This window comes from Leuciscus leuciscus (assembly GCF_965113295.1).
Source record: "Leuciscus leuciscus genome assembly, chromosome: 24".
Classification (NCBI taxonomy): Eukaryota; Metazoa; Chordata; class Actinopteri; order Cypriniformes; family Leuciscidae; genus Leuciscus; species Leuciscus leuciscus.
Window position 1 is genome coordinate 3,957,699 of NC_138723.1, and position 15,386 is coordinate 3,973,084.

At 40.8% G+C, this 15,386-nt stretch overlaps 1 protein-coding gene and 1 long non-coding RNA gene across 2 annotated transcripts; both read right to left on the reverse strand.

Moving 5' to 3' along the window:
• Positions 1-302: 302 nt before the first annotated feature.
• On the reverse strand, positions 303-13,243 carry LOC309488912 (long-chain fatty acid transport protein 6). Its single transcript, XM_082157348.1, has 10 exons — positions 12,636-13,243; positions 10,646-10,900; positions 7,168-7,326; positions 6,879-7,003; positions 6,545-6,739; positions 6,308-6,398; positions 4,771-4,969; positions 3,607-3,704; positions 3,265-3,395; positions 303-1,138 (listed from the first exon to the last, which is right to left on the reverse strand). The coding sequence occupies exons 1-10, from the start codon at positions 13,111-13,113 to the stop codon at positions 962-964; spliced, it is 1,908 nt and encodes a 635-aa protein (XP_082013474.1). The 5' UTR covers positions 13,114-13,243; the 3' UTR covers positions 303-961.
• LOC309488921 lies at positions 1,791-3,255 on the reverse strand. The gene is made up of 2 exons (XR_014202293.1): positions 2,919-3,255; positions 1,791-2,590 (listed from the first exon to the last, which is right to left on the reverse strand). It is a non-coding gene; the product is annotated as an uncharacterized lncRNA (long non-coding RNA).
• Positions 13,244-15,386: the final 2,143 nt, after the last annotated feature.

Sequence of the window (15,386 nt, forward strand, 5' to 3'; positions counted from 1 at the left end):
TTCTGTTTATTGTATATGCATTTCATAACAATCAGCAATATGTCTACACACACACACACGGGCGCGCGCGAGAGATGTTCTTTCTTTATTAAATATCACATTCCTGTTTGCAACATTTGAGCACGATGTTTGTAAGGTTATGACTGCCCTCTTGTGGTTAACAGCCTTTGCAAGTTTGTAAATAGTAAATGAACTGATTTCGCCGATTATTAATGATCACATCCAATCATCATGATCTAAGAGTTTCGTATAGCAGCATGAAACACAGAAATCATGCCAACTTTATTAAATCTAAGCAAGGGAACGATAAAAAAAAGTTAACTTTATTATTATGTAAGTGAGATGCTAACAAATTAATAACAAATTACACTTTGTCATACATGCCAGAACAATCCATGAGGTTTTCCAGTGTCCAGCACTACAATCAAACAGCAGACAGTATAACCTGGCCTTGAACTGGAAAGTGGACAGGATTAAAGCTACAAATACAATATATAAAATAATCATATACTGTCCAATTACATTTCATTGAATTATTTACATTGTTGCATATAAATGAAAAGGCACAATTTTAGCTTGTTTATAGAGATTATAAAACCAATTCATAGAATCCATTAATAGAAGTCCTGCTGTAACAAACATATCAGAATGTGTTTGAAATCGAACAAGAGCAGATAATACTCATAAACTGATGTTATATTATTATACATTAATATACGTAAAACCCTTTTCTGTGCTTTACTGTTAATAAGACAAGTGAACAATACTTTCTAACCACTTCACTCGGCTTGTAACTGATTATATTAGTAATTTGTTTTCATTATCGATGTTAATGTCTATCGCTGTTCTGCCTATGTGGATTTACACTGTAGTAAATGCACTTCCAGAAACATGTCATCTAGTGATGTGGATGCGTTCCAAACGCATCGTTTCACGGGTCACTGCATTTCCCACAATGCATCTACAGTCTCTTCTGGCCTGATACGATGTGTTGATATGTGTGTGCAGTGAGGGGGATGTAGGTTTTCTGCGAAGCGTCTAGGAAGTAGAGCGGCTGCTGGACTGTGTCGGGACTGAAGCCCTGCTGGACCAGTCTCCCCTTCTGCTGCTTGAACGTGTCCGTCACGTCTAAGGAAGTCTGCGGGACAAAAGCAGGAAAAGCACATAAAGACTCAAGGCAATGGATGAATGTGTAAAAGCACACATGCAGGGTGCGGTTTCTTCCAGGAACACTAGTCGTACATCACTCAGTGCTGCACTATTCTGCTCTTTACAACACAGATTTGGATCCATTGCTTCAGTGAAGAGCGCTATTCCAGTGAACTCAAATTACATCGTGACATCTCAGTATTGGATTTGCTGATGTATGTCGTTGTTAAAGATGCTCTTATACTGTAGTGCATTAGGGCCAGTCCACTTTTTCCAGAAGTATTTCTTCCAATCAATCTTTCCCATAGGGATTTAAAAAAAGAAAAAAAGTCTTCGATACCAAGCCAACCAGTACGAGCTGAATCACAACATTACCACGTTTTATTTGAAGCAAAAAAGTGCGTTAAACAAAGTTACCTTTGAGGGTAAGAACTACAGTCCCATGAAGCGCTGGGAACAACAAAATCAACTTTTTTAATTGATATATGCATTGTTTTTAATTTGAATATATCTATAGAAACAATATTTGTTATTACACAACATGCATGTACATACAAACATTTAATTTTTTGAGAGCTTAGGGAGGCGTATTTGGATTACGTCATTTGCGGTGCTTCATGACAGTATTTTTTTATATATACATATAAAAAATCTTTAACAAATACATGCACCATCAATTAACAACCATGAAGCTCAAAACAGGTCTGTCTTTAAAGGCTTAGAAGTTATCGGTTTTACTTCCTGAACCGAACTGTTCAACTTCAAACTGTATGTTTGTTTCGATTCTCTGATCAGTGGAGATTTTCACCAGGAAATCAGCTGTTAAACATGACTTAAAAAATACAGTGAAATAATCCAGACTGACTGCTTCAACAAAAGCATAAACTATCAATTAATAAGCTCACAGTCTGTTGCACTTCACCACAGCACTGCTTGATCCTGATTAGTAGACAGCCAAAGGTGTCGGATTACTTTTTAATAGCTGAATGACAACGTAAAATGTCAAAGAAATGACTCTGGCTGGATGACTCTTCCATAAGATGCTGAATCAGTGGATGAAGAATGTTTTAGATATTATAACCTAAAATATGTGTTATGACATGCTAACTGTGGTAAAACGGAGCCCTGACAGCAGAGTTACTGAAAATGAGTGCACTGTTGAGTGGGTGCATTAACTGAGCTGTGTATTAACTTAAAAAGAAAAAAGAAAAGAAAAGAACTCAATTATTCCTTGCATATCCCAGTTTAACACAGTCAATATAAGTAGTTAGACGTCCTCCGTACTAAAAACCCAAGTGTCCCTTGTTCTGTGTCCATCCTGGTGTTAGACGCTTTTGGTGATCAAATTACAAGTGGTCAACGCTAAATGCATTTTCTGACCATAAATGGTCACAGAAGACTTTAAGATTCATGTTTATACCAAATGGAAACAATTTCAAAACTTTGTATACTCCTTGTGGCGAGCACGACGAGGTCGAGGGCCGTGGGAGGACGGCGCGAGGCCGGTGGCGTGATTGATAATGAGCGACACGTGCGCGACGCACCGGTCTCGCATCTCTCACGGAGGAGCGGAAGCATAAAGGAGGAGCGACGACAGTGAAGAGCGAGAGAGGAACAGGCCTGTGTTTTATTTGATGTTCTGTGTTGCCAGCAGTCGTCCGTGAGGGGCTGCTGGCTTTTACTTTCGTTTTGTATTTGTTTTATTTTTGTAATTAAAAGTCTTTAAATGTTCGCCGGTTCCCGCCTCCTTCTTCCCGTAACATCTGAACTTCGTTACACTCCTATACGGTGACGTATGCTATATAGCAAATCTCAACTGCTTGATTGCTTGTAAATCACAAAAATGTGAACTATATTATCAGCCAACTCTAATCTGTGAAATGCAACTATAAGACTCCAAGATATTAACATATTATAAACATTAACATCATGATTTTCAGTAAAGCTGCTTTGAAACTGTGTATTGTGAAAATCACTATTTAAATAAATTTGACTTGAGTGGCCTGACATGTCAACTTCTGCTTCAACCACTGATGAGAAATATAATAATCATGAAGGTTCAGACAAACAGCACAGGTAAACAGAAAAGCAGGAGAGAGAGAGAGAGAGAGATACCTGAACTCTCAGAAACCACGGCCATGCGTACGGAGGGAGTGTGTGGACCAGATGACTGTAGAGTCTCTCTCCATCCAACTCTTGATCATCCTTCAGGACAACAGCAGCCATTCCCACTCGACCCTCGTATCCTGCAGGAACATCAGACTTCATTCACACGAGCTCCAGTGACACAACACTGTTAGATGAGACCACTGTCCTTCTCACTTCAAACACTGGAATCTTGTCAAGTGTAATGAGTGCTTCAAAAGTCCTTTTAATAATCATTTAAAACATGATTTAATAAATACAAGCAAAGTAAACACTACAGAACAGCCCCTGTTAGTCTGAGATGATGGTCACCTGGTACAGTGACCCCGTACACACTGACGTCCAGAAGGAAGTCCAGACCGCCCAGAACTTCAGACACCTCAGTGGTGGACACGTTTTCTCCTTTCCACCTGCAAACCAACCGAGAACATGATCCATGACATGGTCAGGGTGTAAAAACACACACAGAAAGGCCACAATGATCCCCTGTGGCTCTCTGAGGATGTGAAAGCAAAAAGCCCATTCACACCAAGGTCAATAACTATAACAATAATGATAAAGTAACAGTTCTAAAACTTGTTTTGAATATAAGAATAGCAGAGTCCACAGCACAACTATAACGGCACAATGTTTTTCCAGCTGATGAGCGATAAAAACATTGACGGCCAATCAAAACCGGTCCTGCTTTAAAGAGCTCGAGCATTTAAAGCAGCAGATGATAAAACTGCCGAATAAACACAACGGTACTGTCCGCTGGTGTGGACGCTAATATAGTTATCTTTATATTTATCAGTGTGGGTGTGAACAGGCCTTAAGAACAGAGGAAAAACAAGCCAAGAATTTAAAACAGGACCACAGATCATTCATATTGTGAGAACAGTCAATCATATCCCTTCCTGTACTGGAGTGATTTCGCTTATACACAATGAGGAATTACTTTATTATATTTTGCTCTGTGAGTTCTGTGAGAACAAAAGGGCTGAGACCATCAAACTTTCAAGAAGCAGCTGAAGACTTCACTAACCCACAACCATAAATGAAGAAACCTAGCAGAACTCTCTTCTTTTCTGCTTTACACTGGCATTAGTTTGGCTCTTATGACAACTGGCTTGTTTGTGACGTTTTTCATTTTCTCATAATAGATGTAAATGTAGTCTCCATCTGTTGTCTATATTCTTATACGTGTGTGTCAAAAGTTCAGTCAATGTAAGAGCGTTCTGCTCAGAGAGGAAATCCCAAAGGACGAGCCGGAAGGAAATGCCCTGTGTTTGTGATTTTACTGCATGAAGGTTGTGCTTCTGGGCAGATCTACAGAAGTTAGTCTTGGCCAGACCCTCTGCCAGAGCTCTGAAGGGTTTAGAAATATTCATACAGAATCCTAGACCTCTTGCAGCTACAAGCCAGAATTAAATGCAAAGATTCCCAACATTATCGCCACATATGCAAGCATGAGGGGAAAAACAGTGAACTAAAGACCTGAACGTGTCTCCAATCCTGTCTTTGAAGTAGACAAAGTCTCTGTGGTCCTGCAGCATCAGATCTCCTGTGTTGAAATACACGTCTCCCGTCTTGAAGACGTCCCTCAGCAGCTTCCTCTCAGACATGGCTTTATCACCGGCGTAGCCCAGGAAAGGGTTGGTGAACATCACTGGAGCCACCAGTAACCCTGCTTCCCCTGAAAACACACCAGTCTGGCCTGAGGATCACATGCTGCTTACACACTCAAAACAGACTTTACTTTAGGAACTTTTTGTATGAGTTTTCCTCATATATAATATAAAATCTATAAAATAGGGCTTGATATTAACTTTTTTTGCGCACCAACCACTGTGGCTAGTGATTTTTCAAAGTTATTAGCCACTCTGCATTTTCACTGGCCACGATTTTGACTGATACCATGGGAAAACACTGCCATATAGATATTTTGGTTACACTTTATTTTAAGGTGTCATTGTTACAGTATAATTATACATTTAAGTACTGAGTAATATTAATTAACTACATGTACTTACTATAGGGTTAGATTAGGGTTTGGTTATTTGCACGTAATTGTGCATAATTTACTGTTATTACTATGGTAAGTACTAGCCTCATAGCATAATTGCTTAAGTCATTTTGTGTTTTTTCTTGTTTTCCAAAGACATTGAAATATGACTTAGGCAATTATGCTATGAGGCTAACAAGGACACTGTAAAATAAAGTGTTACCGATATTTTTTATATTATCTCATAAATTGGAAGCAGGTTTATTAGGCTGCTGTCACTTTAAGACCTGACGCACCGACTGACTGTGTTTACATGAATACTCGACCGGCATTTTTACATAATTTTTTGTGTATTTTACGGTTTAAGGACAAATGCCCCGAACAAGAACTAAATTTAGTACTGAGAGGCGGCTTTATGTGTGGGCACTTTGGGTGGGAGCACAAAATCTGGGGGAATGAGTAATACGCGCCATCCCACACCAAAATTCAAGCCCTGTAACAGCAACAATATTCATCCGGAGCAAATGAAACGAGTGAGTGGAGGCGGGTTTGTGTGTAACTCGCTGTCGGAGAGATGAGAGCGCGAGAAAGCACTGCTAATATAGTGTCTCTATTCTGTTGAAAATGAGTACTGGAACATTTCAGATATTTCAGTATCCATGTATCCAAAAATCAATATTTAAGAGATTAAAACATTGCACTTAGTTTAATATTTCAGATGCCTTTTTAAAAGCCTACAACTGAAAATATATACATTATATAAAATTCAACCCACCAGTAATGTCAAGTTGTTAATGTCAAGCCCATTATATATAATATTTTTTCCAACACAGCAAAAACATGACACTGTCAGGTAAAGCATACATAAGTTTACATAAAGGTACCATTCTTAATACTTTCCCATCCCAATGATCCAGCGTAGGTGATCCCGTTTCAGAATCACGTAGCAGTTTTATAATTGATATGGTCCATATATGTCTGCTCTTAAAATGTGAAGTATAATAACAATAAAAAATATACTGACCTCACCTTTACTCACTTTAATGCAGTGTCCTGAGTCTGTCCGTATGGGCTCGTACGTTTGTGGATCACATTTTAAAAACTCAAAAGGCAGACTGAGCTGGAATAAAATCAAAGAAAAGAGCTACATTACATCAGAAAGTACATTCACATTTCTGAATGAATAATCTAATTTATTACACATCATTCAAACTCAATGTTACTGAAGAGTTGGATTAGTAAACCTCAAATCGGAAAAAAACAGACCTTATTAAAAAAACTGGCTCGTCCAATTGGTCCAATTTCATCTGTGTAATTAACAAAGCCAATACTGGCCTCCGTCAAACCATAAGCTTCGCGAATTTGGATTTTTCCAAAACGTCTGACAAACTCCTTCCAGACATCAGCTCTAAGTCCACTTCCAGCGGCGAGGCGAACTTTATGAGACGCTTCCTCTGCAGTCTGTCAACAAATAAAGCTAAATCTTAATGTTATCTACATCAACACAATGAAATGTTGTCTTTGACAAAACAATGTCAACTAGAAACAAAACCCCTAAAAATGCAGTACATATTTTAGCATGAAGTACAAACTTTAGTACCTTTGGTTGATTGACCAAATATCGACAGAGTTCTCCAATATACTGAAACACAGTAATATCATACTTCAGACAGTCCTTCCAAAACTGGCTGGCAGAGAACTTCCTCTTCAAAACACACGTCGCCCCTGAAACACAATGCTCCATGTTAGGATAAGGATTACACTTGCAGGAACTGTTCACATTCAACTGCTTTCTTACACTAACAATATGTATATGGAAGCCATACAGACGCCACATATAACGTGCAGAAAAACAGTTGTGAGTTGTCCCTGTGTTAGTGAGCTCATACCTAACTCGATGCATCCGCCGATGCCGAGCAGCGACGCAGACATGTGGTAGAGCGGCAGCGTCAGGTAGACTCTATCACTGGCACGAGCGCCACACAAGCGGAGGAAGGCCATACACATCACAGCTTTGATGTGACTGATTCGAGCAGCTTTCGGCAGTCCTGAGAACCAGAGAACAACAGGAGACCGTCAGTGCAACAGACGAGCCTGGGGCAAAATAAAGACTGAAGGCAGATGTGTAGTGTACATTATCACCTACTCCATATGTGCTCACAATCAACCACTCCACATCTCAGAGTAGAGTAGAGTAGAGCAGAATAGAGTAGAGTAGAGTAGAGCAGAGCAGAATAGAGCAGAATAGAATAGAATAGTCATTGCCACATGACTGGTCTGGTAGAAATTGCTGTTCATTAATTTATAGTGAAGGATCTGAAGCATTTTTATGATTGAATTCCTATAGTTTATATATATATATTCCTGGTAGTACAACATATGGAATGTCACTGAGGTGGCTCCAGCCTATAACCGGGGAGAGAGACGCACCGGTCAGAAACATACAAGTGTTAGGCCTGGCATCGGACGCTCCGCCATGTCCGTTGCCGATGGGTGTGGAGGAACTCAACAGGGTTCGGCAAAAGAGGAACTCTACTGGAGGAAGAACGGCGCACGTATCCAGTCCATAGGAGGGGAATGTCACAGCAAGCCGACACTTCGAACAAGGCTTACAGGTGTAACTGGCTTCTATGCGAAGGGAGCATACAGGAAGAGTTAGGTATGAGGCTATAGAACCTAGCTAACGTGTTTGGTGTCGCCCAGCCTGTATCAGCGAGGCACACTGTGCCAACGCCCAAGAAGCAGCTACACTCCAAGTGGAGTGGTCTCGCAACCCAGGGGTGCATGGTGCATCTTGGGAATGACACGCCAAGATGATGGTATCCACTATCCAGTGGACCAACATCTGCTTGGAGACAGCCTTTCCCCTCTGCTGGTCTCCGTAACAGACAAAGAGCTGGTCTGAGGTCCAGAGGCTTTGCGTTCTGTTCACATATAACTACAAGGAGCGGATGGGACAAAGAAAGCCAGGGCTGGGTCTGCCTCCTCCGGGGGCAGCGTTTGCAGGCTCACCACTTGGTCCCGAAAGGGTGTGGTAGGAACCTTGGGCACATATCCAGGCCAGGGTCTCAGGATAACGTGAGAGTTAGCCGGCCCGAAACCCAGGCACGATTCGTCGACCGAAAATGCATGCAGGTCCCCTATCCTCTTAAGAGAGGCCAAGCAAGCAGGAGAACTGTTTTTAAAGACAGGACTTTTAACTCAGCTGCCTGCAGGGCTCAAAGGGAGGTCTCTGCAGTGCAGTCAGCACCAAAGATAAGTCCCAAGAGGGCATAAATGGGGCGCAAGGTGGATTCAGTCTCCTCGCTCCTCTCAGGAACCTGACGAAATTGTGCTTTCCCACAGATGACCGATCCACAGCATCATGATGTGCATCAAATAGAGGCAACATACACTTTCAGGGTGGAGGAAGATAGCCCTCGCTCCAACCCATTGTGATGGATTTTTTAATTAATCAACTTTAATTAATAAACTAACATTTGTTTTTCTTGCAGGAACGACATTCATATGCTTTTAAATGTTTCCAAACTCTTTAGGGAAAACTTGTGACTTTGAGTGTGTGTGTGTGTGTATAAATAACAATTAGGGAAGTGAAACTAGACAGATGACAAGTTCTCAAACCTTGTAATAAGTAATCACAAAATCAGAGTTTGCTTGTGCCAGTGACAGAGGGAAAAGGTTGGGGCTTTTGAACCAATTGAACCAATCATATTGAAGGTGACATGTTAGTCTTATTTGTTTTCTCGATTCTATAATAACTGTTGTATCTGTGTTATCTGGTGGGATTCTCAATGGAATTTGTCTGAGATCCTCCGGCCTTGCTTCTTGGGAGAGATTCCCTGAGAACTGCTCGGGAAGATCTCCTGGCCGTGATTAAAGCATTTAAAGGAAATTTGCTGAAGTCTGTCCGTCGATTATTCCTGCGCAGAAAGCTAGTTTAGGGAAGCAAGTTAATTAGAGTAAGAAACTCGGCCAGTTGTCGACTGAAGACGCAAGAGCTAGAGTATAAAGGTATTGGGTGTCGATTGGAGACGCCCCAGATAGTTAGGTGTAGGGAAAAATCTACAACACCATCTTGCAGGAAAGAAAGCACGGAAGTGACGAACATCTTCGGGGGTCTTCTCGGAGAAGAACACCACTCAACGAACAGGTTCCACTTCAGGGCGGAAGCATGCCTCGTAGAGGGTGCTCTTGCAGAAGTGATAGTGTCTACGACTTTTTTGTGGTAGATCACCTAGAACATCCGCATCCCATCCATTCGGGACAAGACCTGGAGTTTTCTAGAGGTCTGAAGCATTAGTTTGGGGAACTAGGTCCGGTTGGGCCAATAAGGGGCAACTAGCAAGACCTGCTCCTCTTCCTCCCTGACTTTGCACAGTGTCTGTGCAAGAAGGCCCACTGAGGGAAATGCATACTGGCAGAGGCCCCGGGGCCAGCTGTGTGCCAGCGCCTCCATGCCAAGGGTCTCCTCGGTCAGGGGGTAAAACAATAGGCAATAGGAGTCCGGAGAGGCATACAAATCTATCTGTGCGGCCCCGAAGTGGTCCCAGACCAGCTGGACCGCCTGGGGATGGAGTCTCCACTCTCCCTGGGCCACAGGATGTCGTGAGGGCTCGTCAGAGGCACGATTGAGCCGGCCGGGAATATAAGTGGCATGAAGCGACCTCAGAAGCTTCTGACTCCATAGGAGGAGGTGGTGGGCGAGTTGCAACATGCGAGGGAAGCGTAGCGCAACGGTCGCAGTGTTGTCCGTACGGACCAGTACATGCTTGCCGAGCAGCGGCATTTTGAGGCGTCTCAAAGCAAGGTGCACTGCTAGCAACTCGAGGCAGTTGATGTGCCAATGCAGTTGGGTGTTGGTGGACACTTGTTCTAGGGGCACTCAGGCCCGGAGAAACGAAGGTCTCTCGGCCGTGAAGCCAGTGCTGAAACGTACTCATATGGAGCAAGCCGAGCAGCGTTACTGCGGCTAAGGCTGCCATATGCCCCAGGAGCCTCTGAAAAAGTTTCAGTGGACCACTGTGCTGCTCTTGACAGTATTCAAGCAGTTCAGCACCGATTGAACACGTTTCTCTGTGAGGCGTGATTGACTGTTGGACCGAGTCCAGATCCATACCGAAAAAAGAGATCCTCTGCCCGGGGGCGAGCTTCATGCCCCAGAGGGCGAGGTGGGTTGCGGTGCGGAACTCACCCATGAGCTCACAGTCTGGACTACCCTTGTGCATGTCCATGAGTACCTGGGTCTGGTGGACCTGGAGCAGCACCATGGCATGCAGAGAGGAAGCGGCTTGAAACTAGAAACGTGTCTGCTGCCATCCTGAACTGTTATAGAGTAACAGCTGTTGGTGTTTTCTGCGTGTACTGCACCTGTAGTGCCAGATGTGAAGATGAACAAGAAATTGGCCATGAGGTTTGGTGGAGGAGCGTCGAGCACAGGCTTCTCTGGTGAGGCCGAGTCCAGCTGGTCCAGCAGAGTCCTGATATTCTTCAGTGAGGATCTCTCTGCTGCCACACACACATCTATCCCAGAGTCCTTCAGTGAGGATCTCTCTGCTGCCACACACACATCTATCCCAGAGTCCATCAGCGTCAGCAGCACCTCCTCCAGAGACGCCATCAGGTCTGCAAGCATGGGACAAGATCAGGACATTATGTGGCTGCAGGAGCAAAGAGCCCTATATGTTATATGTACAGAAGTTATTGTGCACATTTTATTGTGCGCTTATATTCTCACTAATTACCAACACAAACCAAATTATAGTACATTCACATCTTAAAATTGAATCGATCAGCGAGCATGTGTCGTAATTATGTCACATAATACTGAATACTGAGCCACAACTCTTTCATTTGACATATCCAATAATAATAAGAATGATAATAATAATAACAACAACAACAATCAGTGCTGGCCTGGGTGGTAATTGATTACATGTAATCTGGATTACGTAATCAGATTCCAAAAATTAAGTATGTGTAATTACATTTTAAAATACTCGTAATCAGACTACAGTTACTGTTTTATTGATTACATGATTATATGTTATTCTCACCGAACATTGAAAACTGAGAACCAACAGCATTTGATCACTGGAGTCACAGAAATCATTTCACTTTTAAGAAGAGTTCTCTCAACATTGCATATCTAATCAACTCCTGATAAACACATTAATTATCATTTGAATTATCACTCAGTGAGTCGTTTAACGATGTATTACCCTCTTTGGAAGGCTTTTGTCTTTCACACAAATTACAATGTAGGAATTCACATCATTTCATATTTACAAGCAATTCCCCAAATTTTGTGTCCAGCTGAACGTCTTTGACCAAATACATTTACTTGAAGTATCCACTGAGCTTTTACATTATCAGGTCAATAATTAATAAAGTCCAATAATAGAAAAGAAGTTCACGATTCTCCAATATCGGTTAATGGTCACATAACATGCAGGGTAAACAAATACAATATATCTTTTTTAAATAATCTTTAATAAGTGTTTTATTTAGATTTTTTAAAAGATTTTCATTAAACTCACAAACCCCAGTCTGGGAAACCCTGATGAAACGTAATATTTAACACACATATCATTGATAAAGAATGAAATATATTTTCTTTATCTTTAAATTAGATTTTTATATTAATATGGTTATATTAATATTAATAAGATTATCCTATTAAAAAAAAAATCAATGTGATAAATGAGTTGGGTCAAAAATAAACTAAAAGTAATCAAAAAGTAGTCAGATTATATTACTTTAAATATATATTGTAATGGATTACGTTCTTAATTACAATTTGTGAGTAATCTACCCGGATTTGTTTTTGTTTTGTCGTCCCTTAATAACTGCCAATCAACACTCCAGCAACCACAGAATAATTCAGCCTAGTTTCCAGACGCCAGATTTCTTTTGAAAGGGAAACTGAAAAAAATAAACAATACCAGCCTAAACAGTTTGTTTGTTTGTTTGTTTGGGTTTGGTTTGGTTTTTTTTTTTTAACAATGTTCAGTCAGGCTTGGCTTTGTCAGAACATAGATATCTTTGGTCAAACTTTTCTTGTTGTTTGTAAATTGTTTTAAAATCAAACATACAAAATAAGCAACCAAAACAACTAGCATGAAGGCTAGCATGACATATAAGAGCTGTAGTAAAGCAACTCTGTGCTTCTTCGTCACACTCGTTCTCACAGGATCATGTTCATCTTCACTTCAGCTTGATGGGAAGAAGGCCAGTGAAATAAGGCAACGACTGAGGGGGAAAGGTCTCTATATATTGCAGTTATATAGCGTGATAATAACATATGGTGCTGACTCTGAGCTCCCTTTACAGCCAGTTGTGTTAGCGTCGCGTCGCTTACCTGAGCCGACGACGAGCGCTTTAGCACCACAGCTGTGCAGACAGTGCTGCAGAGACTGAGATTTGATGTTAAAGTTGAGAAACGCGACCTCACAGCCCAGCTTACAGAGCCCGAACCAGACGCAGATGAAGTCCGGCTCGTTGTTCATGAGGAGCGCCACGATATCCCCGTGTTTCAGCCCGCAGTGAGACCTCAGCACGTCCGCGAATCTGTTACTGCGCACATCTGCGTCCCTGTACGAGAGCATCTGATCCTCGAACACGATGAACGGTTTCTGAGGGTTGTTTCTGGCTTGAAGCTCAAAGCACTGGAGATATGTGACAACTCCGCGCTTCATCCTCGCCATCATCGCCTTCCCCACGCGCCGAACCCTCGCGTAATACAGCAAGTCTTCCCAGAAGTACGGGTAACACTTCCTCTGGACGAGCAGAAGAGTGGCGATCCCGACAGCCAGAGTGCCGATGGCCCAGCTCATCATGATGCCTAACTCTCTCACACACACACACTGATCATGAGGAGGAGAAGAACCGTGTGTGTTTGTGGAGCTGCTGGAATCTTCACCCCATACTTGAATACCCTCAGACGCTACTGCGCATGCGCAAGGCTGAAACTGGCTGTAAAGACTAGAATTCGTTATCATGAAACTACTAGTCTATACTCTAGACTAGAGTCTACGCCCAGCAGGATATTCGCTTCTCTCCCACTCCAGGAAACAAATAATCGCAAATATCCTTAGGAAGTTTGTTTTAAGTCCATTAATAAGTTTGGTTTTGGTTTAAGTCCATAATCTAATAAACTGCTGTCTATATGTAAAGTAGTTTATAAGCCCAAAAGTGCATTGATAGGTATTGATTTCACTAGGTTGTGAGACTGCAATCTTATACAGACACACAGAATTTACTTTCTATTTTTGATGGATGCAATTTTTATTAAGATATAAAAATACTCTTTCTCTATAAAAGTATAATTAGGCTACTGTTGAATTATTCATGATAGAAAGTAAAGGCAGCAACTCATTTTCACATCATAACCACGATAGACGCGCTATCATAAAACATGCTCAATTGTTTGTCTTATACGATTATAAAAGTATGAATAGACTAGGTATATTCACTTAATATTCATAAAATAAGAATACATTTTGACCATTGATCAAAAAAAGTTGTAATGTTTTTGAAATAGGTTTAAGTCTCTTAAGCCTGCACTTATTTAATCTAAAATACAGTAAAACATTAATATTGTAAAATATTATTATAATGTCAAATATATGTTTTCTTTTTGAATATATACATGCATATCTCATTATTTGTGCTGCATCATTCCAGTCTGATCAGTTATTATTGGTGCTGGTGGTTATTATTATTATCAATGTTGAAAACTATGTTTGCTGCGTAATATTTTTGTGGAAACGTGATTCAGGATTATTTGATGAACAGAAAGTTCATGAACAGCATTTTGATAGAAATCTTTTGTAACATTACAAATGTCTTTATTGTCTCTTTTGTTAAATGTAATGCATCCTTGCAGAATAAAGGTATATATCTTTTTTAAATCTCACTTACCCAAAACCTTTGAATGCTAGGGCATCACGATATCCACAACATTTCAACTTTTGTTTTCAGCATTGATAATAATCTGAAATATTTCTTGATCATCAAATCATCATATTAGAATGATTTCTGAAGGATCATGTGACACTGAAGACTGGAGTAATGATGCTGAAAATGCAGCTTTGATTACATGAATAAATTACACTTTACTATATATTGACATAGAAAACAGTTATTTTAGTTTGTAATATGTCATATTCCTGATCAAATAAATGCAGCTTTGGTGAGCAGAATAGACGTCTTTCAGAAACACACAGGCCTGGTTTCACAGACAAGGCTTAGATTAAGCCAGGATTAGGCTTTAGAACAATTAAGGCATTTAAGCTGCTTTTATAAATGTGCCTTAGAAAAAAAAAATCACTGGTGTAAATCTTGAGACAAAGCAATAGCGCGTACATAATTTAAGATATCTCCGTGCAAGTTACGTCCTATGGAAAACAAAAACAACAGTTGGCGTTTGCGTTTAATTACACTTACACATGTAATGCAGAAATAATGAAGAGACCCACATGATGGCGCTACACTTCCAGATCAACTGCATTCTGAACGGTTTCCTCGTTGACAGATGCTTCCTCCTCCTCCTCAGTGTGACTGATCTGCAGTTTCCTGGGCCAGTGTTACACAAAACCCATTTGGATGAGAACAAAATGCCTTTCATAAAGGACCGAATGGTCCAAAGTAACACACAGACTGACACAGAATCTGTCCACGAATCTGATCAAGTATTGAGAGAGACATTAATATTTTACTGCAGCTAATCAATACAGAGGGGAAGAACTAGGCTATAGAAAGTACATTCGCCACAGTCTTGCTTAAACCAAACATTAAATGCAAATGTAAAACAGTAAACAAACAGAAACATAAATAAAATGTGTTTATGCTAAAATGCTACTAATGGTTAATTTCAAAGACATTTCTTATATATTTTGTGTATACATTGCTACTGTGTATGAGATGTGACAAATGTGACTTCAGGTCACACACTTTTTACAAGTTTACATTAATTAACTAACAAAAGTCACTTGTTTAAGGCTCTACGTCTACGTCATGCTCTCGTGTTCACAAAACATCCGAGTGGCTGTTATGGGCGTGACACTACTAGACTATGCGCCACGCCCTGTTGCTATGGTAAGTCCTATGA

What these genes read in the sequence shown, in the direction of transcription:
- LOC309488912 (XM_082157348.1), bottom strand. Translation starts at nt 13,113, where the DNA reads ATGATGAGCTGGGCCATCGGCACTCTGGCTGTCGGGATCGCCACTCTT. An exon ending in CTTCACATCTGGCACTACAG is followed by an intron (nt 7,327 to 10,645) that starts GTGCAGTACACG and finishes TCTGGTTCTCAG; the next exon opens with GACTGCCGAAAGCTGCTCGA. An exon ending in CGGCGGATGCATCGAGTTAG is followed by an intron (nt 7,004 to 7,167) that starts GTATGAGCTCAC and finishes ATTGTGTTTCAG; the next exon opens with GGGCGACGTGTGTTTTGAAG.